Here is a 6,869-nt window from a genome sequence, read left to right as displayed (position 1 = left end):
TGCGAGACAGCAAAAAGAGACACAGATGTATAGAACAGTCTTTTGGACTCTGTGGGAGAGGGAAGGGGTGATGATTTGGGAGAATGGCATGTATAATATCATATAAGAAATGAATCACCAGTCCAGGTTTGATGCAGGATACAGGAAGCTTGGGGCTGGTGCACTGGGATGACCCAGAGGGATGGTATGGGGAGGGAAGTGGGAGGGGGGTTCAGAATGGGGAACACGTGTACACCCATGGTGGATGCATGTTGATGTATGGCAAAACCAATACAATATTGTAAAGTAAAAAAAAAAAAATTTTTTTTAAAAAGAAAGATTAAAAAGTTGAGGCACAAAGAGGTTAAGAAACTTGCCCATGATCACGTATTTGTAAATGGTGAATTAAGGATAAAAGCTCAAGCACTAGGAGTCCGGAGGTCCTGCTATTCTCTGTTACAAACTTTCTGTCAGCAGCCATTTACCAACTGAAATTTAAGCTGTATGAAGATCTTTATGATGATCCAGAATGAACATTCAAGCTTAATTTTGTAACTCAGTGGTAGCATTTTATGATAGCTGATAACTCTCCAAATTGCGATTTCTTTCAGAGATGAATGCCAAGAAAATTGAGTTTGAACAATTTCTGCCCATGTTGCAAGCTATTTCCAACAACAAGGACCAGGGCACTTATGAAGACTTTGTTGAGGGTCTGCGTGTCTTCGACAAGGAAGGCAATGGCACCGTCATGGGTGCTGAACTTCGTCATGTTCTAGCCACACTAGGTAAGAAAAATTCATTTCAGTGGACTTAATAGGACAGAGTATGTAGGAAGGAGCATGACTCAGGGGAATCATGTTATAACCAAAATAAGTAGAGGGAAAGACTACAAAGGGAAAATGAAAAGGAATAGTCAAAAGTTAATGACCATTTCAATTAGCCTCAATGTCAGTGAGTTTATTTGGGGGAAATGGTCTTAATAACTTGAATTATTGGTTATGAATAAGTAACATATGGCATTGCAGTTCTTACAGGATAGCGTGTGGATGATCAGGTATAATGTGCATTTAATTCATTTATTCAAAAACAATTTATTGGCAAACTTCCTGCCAAAGGAACAGGAAAGTCTTGGTGTCTATCCTACAAGAGGTCTCCAGGAGTCCAAATCTTATCACTTATGGTGGAATTTTGAGAATATTCTCTGGCTTTCTTCTTGAACAAAGAATTTTGTTTTATCAGGTGAAAAGATGAAAGAAGAAGAAGTGGAAGCGCTGATGGCAGGTCAGGAAGACTCCAATGGCTGCATCAACTATGAAGGTATAATTTCATGTGCTCTGGTGGTTATAGCAATTCTGAACTGATTGGGTTGATGCCGGATGCCTTTTGAGTTTAAAACAACTTATTTTTCTCTACTCTCTTGTTGAACACACACATTATTTATTATCAACCAATTACACAATAACCCTAAAAAGATATCTTGTAAGGATCTGACTATATACATAAACTTTATTTCAGTGGGTTTTAACATTTTTGTGCACCGTTATACAGATTAAAATGTGTTTTTACTTTTTTATTAGATCTTTTTAAAATTTTTTTTAAATTTTTAATTGGAGGAAAATTGCTTTACAAGATTGTATTGGTTTCTGCCATATATCAACATGAATCACCCATCTTACTAGATCTTCACAACACCTCTGTGAGACAGCATTTGTGTCAGAATAAATTTTAATATTAGATTTAATATTAATTCTTCAATATTACAGTTGGAGATATCACAAAATCCTTTACAGCAAGCAGTGATGAAAATGAGGAATCTGAGTGCTGAAGATGTTTAGCTACTTAGTGAAGGTCACATAATTAATAGCAAGGCTGGTGCTAAAATTTAGTTCTCCTTATCTAGTGTTCTTGTTCAAATGAAATTTATCTTATAGTATCCAATTATCTATTTCCTGCCACCTTTTTACTGAAGCTTCACCCAGAGGGTCTGAAAAGCAATGCACCACCCAAAATAAAGATACAAGATAAAACTGCATGATATAACTTGTAAATTTGAAATGTTGCAATAAAACTGAAAAACTTATCCACCCTCCCAAAAAGACTAATCTCACCACATCTCAATAAACTATGTTGATAGCTTTGATGTCAATATGGACTTATAAAGTCTAACAACTTGGATAAAGTAAGGAAAGAAACACAGAGGGGAGAAGAAGGGAGGGAAAAGAAATGAAAAAGAGAGAAGAGAAGAGGACAGGAAAGGATAGGAGAAAAAGAAAATACTCAGCTAAGCATATCTACACTGACAATCTTGGTTAAACTTTATTTTTTCTATAAACAACATTTTACATTTAGTTACTGCCATAAGTGGGAAGGTCACCTGGAGAAGGAAATAGCAACCCATTCCAGTTTTCTTGCCTGGAGAATTCCATGAACAGAGGAGCCTGGCAGGCAACTGTCCATAGGGTCACAAAGAGTCAGACACAATTAGCAACTAAACAACGACAACAAAGAACAATGTCCAACAATATAGAATGCATCAAATAGATTTTGGTACATCTACACAATGACATTCCCACAGCTCTAAAAAAGAACAAGGACACCCTTATTTATGGTTATGGTAATATTTCTAAGACAGTACATTATGCAGTGAGAAAAATAAGAGCAAAAGGGTTTGTAGAACTGCCACCATTTGTGTAAAAAATATATAACATATATTTGTATTTGGGGGGGCTTCCCTTGTGGTTTAGATCATAAAGAATCTGCCTGTAATGTGGGAGACCTGGGTTCGATCCCTGGGTTGTGAAGACCCCCTGAAGAAAGGAAAGGCTTACCCACTCCTGTATGCTCACTAAGCAAGCATAACAACTCCACCAACTTCGCTATAAAAAGGAACTAGATAGCTAGGAGACAGTGGTGAAGAACATTTTTTATTTTAAACTCTTTGATACTTTCAAGAAAAACATTTAACCATGCGAATGTAACACTTAAAAAGCTAAATTTACAAAATCGGGGGAAAGCCATAAATCTAGTATTAAGAATAGTGGGCTATACAGAATTTAAATAAATAAACTCTAGAGTTACAAGAATTATAAGAATAATTAGAATTAAGTTAACTTAACATACTGTTCTTTTATTAAATTTGACTCTTTTCTAACTCTAAACTGTATTATCCCTACAGCTTTTGTCAAGCACATCATGTCTAACTAAATGGAGCTCTCAAGGTATCTATCTGTTCCCTCTTTAATATATAAGGCTTTCTCAACATTGTATTTAATGTAAAGAGTTATTCATATTAGTTATTAATAGTTGGAATAAATAATTATTCATATTAACCAGAACACATTAATATAATTAATATTATATCAATATTAATGAGTTATATTATTATAACTCCTTCAGATGGGTTATTTAAAAATAGATTATTTTTGTATAAGTGTACAAGCAAAAACTTTTGAGGTTTTTCCCTCCATTTATAGACCATATCAAGGCTTCCCTGGTGGCTCAGCAGTAAAGAACCCATCTGCCAATGCAGGAGACATGGGTTCAATCCCTGAGTCAGGAAGATTCTGTAGAAAATGAAATGGCAACATGCTCCAGAATTCTTACCTGGAAAACCCCATGGACACAGGAGCCAGGCAGGTTATAGTCCATGAAGTCACAAAGGAGTCAGAAATAACTTAGAAGCTAAACAACAAATAGACCATATCTTTATCTGTACTATAATTATGCAGTGGAGAGTCAAGAAACCAGAGAGTAATTATTTAATTGGAACATAAGAATAATAAAAGCATTATCCTAGGTTCTTTGAATAACTCTAAATTGTATTAAAGTAGTTTTTAATAATTACTGCTCTAGAAAAGCATATTATCACAGTCCAAAGTACAACACTTGGAAACCAGGTTTGTGCAGCAAGGAAATGCCATCCCTTGGGACTGATGGTTCATTTTGTGCTTTTTTTTTTTTCTTTTTCACTTTACATTATTTCCTTCCCCATTTTCTTTCTGAAAAGATGCAATCAACATCTAACTCTTTTTCCTTTTTCCTTTATAGATCAAGCATTGTTTATGAAGACTGGCTGAACCTTATTTTAAGAACACCCATGACTAACTGTCCAAATCTGTTTACCATCATTTAGAAAAACAAAACAATTTGTACTATTCTAAACTGAAGGACTCCCTGAATTTTTATACATTTTATGTTTCTCTCTGAATTATACTCATACCACACAAACTAAGTGTCTGCTGATCCAGACAAGAATGGTGAAATGCTGACAATCTCAGATCCAAGCCCTGCTCTTTATTGTATACCATGGGTCAAAGAACATCCTTAAAATAATAAACCAATAAATAATTTTGGTCAGTCTGGAATGTTCATGTTGCATTGCACTTTTATCTTCCTGCTTAGAGAAACTAATTTTTCAAAATCCCAGTTCTTTTCTTAATGTTGATGAATTATAAAATTTTAGGAGAATAATTACAATCTATAGGCAATAACAAACTAAATAATAATGATAATCATATATTACTGAGAAAGCAAAATAGAAAACTGAGGAAATTCAGATAGAGATAGTTTAATATAAATTATACAGGCAATTTGGCCTTCCCAGGTGGCGCAGTGGTAAAGAATCCACGTGGCAAGCAGTAGATGTGGATTCAATCCCTGGGCTGGGAAGGTATCCTGGAGAAGGAAGTGGCAACCCACTCCAGTATTCTTGCCTCGGAAATCCCACAGACAGAGGAGCCTGGCAGGCTACAATCTATGGGGTCTCAAAAGAGGCCGACACGACTCGGCAACTAAACAATAACATCCAGGCAATTTAAGTGAAAGCACGTTTCTTCAGCTTTGTGTAAATCATTGTATACATAGCTTGAACTATTTCACTTCTAGTGACAATCTGGCTTATTGGAAAATTCTAATAAGCTCTTGATCTGTCTCACTGAATGTCTTCAAGGATAAAATTTAAAGTGACCTTTCAGCTGTTACTTAAAAAAAACCTCTCTGGGAATGACATTCTTACTCAAGACTCTATCTATTAATATCCTCTCTCCTACTTTGTATGTCCGTGTCCCAAAATCTTGGTTTCACCTTTTAACACATGCTCTGAATAGTAAGATCAGCTGATAGATAAATTCACAGTGTAAACTTACTTCATCCTATCACATCCTATCACTTTTTTAAGAATAGAAGCAGAATTTGCAAGTTAGTAGCTGGATATTTAGAAGAGATGAAATGATAAATACTTCTCCCACTCTCTAAAGAGATATCTCTAAAATAAAATCTCTGAAAAGTACCTGCCTGCCTATATATTTTTGGAAGCTGGAACAGCTTTGTCCTGATGTCAGTCACTTCAGGTCATCATGCTCCTTTATTTAGCAAAGGTCACTCAGATTTCAGTAGCCATCAGCTTTAAATTTGACCTAAGTCTCTGTAGCCAAGATAAGGTTGGGACATTGCAATCATTTTTCGAAGGAGAATTTACTATGGCTTCAAGATCTTTAAGGTCAAGTTAGCCTAAGACCAGGAACTGGAAATTTAACACAGCACTATCCCATAGAAACTTCAGTAAAAATGGAAATCTCTATCTATATTGTCTTGTATGGTAACCACTAGCCAGCTACATCTGGTGACTGAGAACTTGAAATATGGCAAGTGTGACTGCAGAACTGAATTTTTAATTGTATCTCATTTTAATTAATTAAAATAGCCCTATGTGACTCATGAATACATACTGAACGGATCAGCTCTCAGTACACATTCATATTTGGGTTGTTACATCAGGAAATAAAATGTGTTTTTAAAAATTACAAAAGTCAGTATGTAGAGAAGTCAGTTGGTACAAAAAATCCAATCCTAAAAGACTCATTTTTGTTTTGGAACATGTGGCTAAATTTCTCATCTTGGACATTCCTTTAATACTTTTCAGTTAGAAAAATGTGATGTCTACAAGGCACTGAAAGTTTAGTTCTCAAGCTTGATATTTAATATTTTCCCCTCAAGACCTTATAAAACTGCTTTAACTCCCCGTGGGATAATATTGAATACACTGTCATGGGACCTATCCTTATTAAATTACCATGTGTGAGATGCCCATGTCTCAAATTGTAGCAGGTGCAAAATAGAGTAGCAGGCAAGAGAGTGACAGTGACTTTTAACATCCACACCAGCTGGCAAAAGTGACAGGTGTTTAATTCCTCAGTCTTTAAAAATAACTGTTGAAAAGCCTGCACAGCAAAGCAAATATTTTCAAGTTTGTTTTTTAACTATGTTCAAGTTACCTTCCTGACATATATTAATGTAATATAATATTATGTGTTAATTTTTTGCCTTAAAGTATATTTAAAACAGCACACAGAACTTAATTTTTCTCCTTTATGAATGAAATAAACAATGATTGTCAAATTAGGGAAATAAAATTTTATTTTTCTCAAGCAACATTGTATCCAAAATAACTCTTGACATCTTTTTCTCTAACTGGATTTACATGTTTTTTTCCACAGTGGCAAATATACCTTGAAACTTAAAAGAGTAAAGGAAAAATACCTTCCTTTAAATTCTAAGTCGAGAGAAAAATTATGAATCCAAAGATTTAGTTAACAAACCAAGTCCAAAAAACAAAGTGATTAAATAGCAAGTATCTGGAATCCAAACTAAGAGTTATACTTTCTTGAAACCAAGGAAGAGCAAAATGATGGAATAATTCAAGCAATGATCTCAATTTTACAGTTTGGTGAGCGAGCCCCAGGCTAAGGAGAGGCAGTGCAAAAGGAAGGGTGATGGGGTTTAAAACATCTGCTGAGAATTTTTCCGGAAATTTCATATCAAGATGCATTTTTTTCAGTTATTCATTAATTTATGGTAGGAAAAAGTACTAGCTCTACCCTACCTTGTCCTCC

General features: G+C 34.9%; 1 protein-coding gene across 4 annotated transcripts in view; it reads left to right on the top strand.

The window, feature by feature from the left end:
* MYL1 (myosin, light chain 1, alkali; skeletal, fast) overlaps window positions 1–4,347 on the top strand; it is a 26,472-nt gene extending 22,125 nt beyond the window's left edge. For all 4 annotated transcript variants that reach the window (XR_827148.1, XM_010861113.1, XM_010861115.1 and 1 more), the window contains exons 4-7: window positions 591–764; window positions 1,219–1,296; window positions 3,155–3,197; window positions 4,027–4,347. Coding sequence is in view for 3 of the 4 variants with exons in the window: in XM_010861113.1 (XP_010859415.1) it covers window positions 591–764; window positions 1,219–1,296; window positions 3,155–3,183 (281 nt within the window). In the remaining variant the exon portion in view is untranslated. The remainder of the gene's footprint in view (window positions 1–590; window positions 765–1,218; window positions 1,297–3,154; window positions 3,198–4,026) is intronic.
* The last annotated feature ends 2,522 nt before the right edge of the window (window positions 4,348–6,869 follow it).

Source organism: Bison bison, unplaced genomic scaffold (genome assembly GCF_000754665.1).
Source record: "Bison bison bison isolate TAMUID 2011002044 unplaced genomic scaffold, Bison_UMD1.0 scf7180017864471, whole genome shotgun sequence".
Classification (NCBI taxonomy): domain Eukaryota; kingdom Metazoa; phylum Chordata; class Mammalia; order Artiodactyla; family Bovidae; genus Bison; species Bison bison.
Note: the sequence above shows the minus strand (reverse complement) of the source record. Positions and strands in the feature narration are given on the sequence as shown.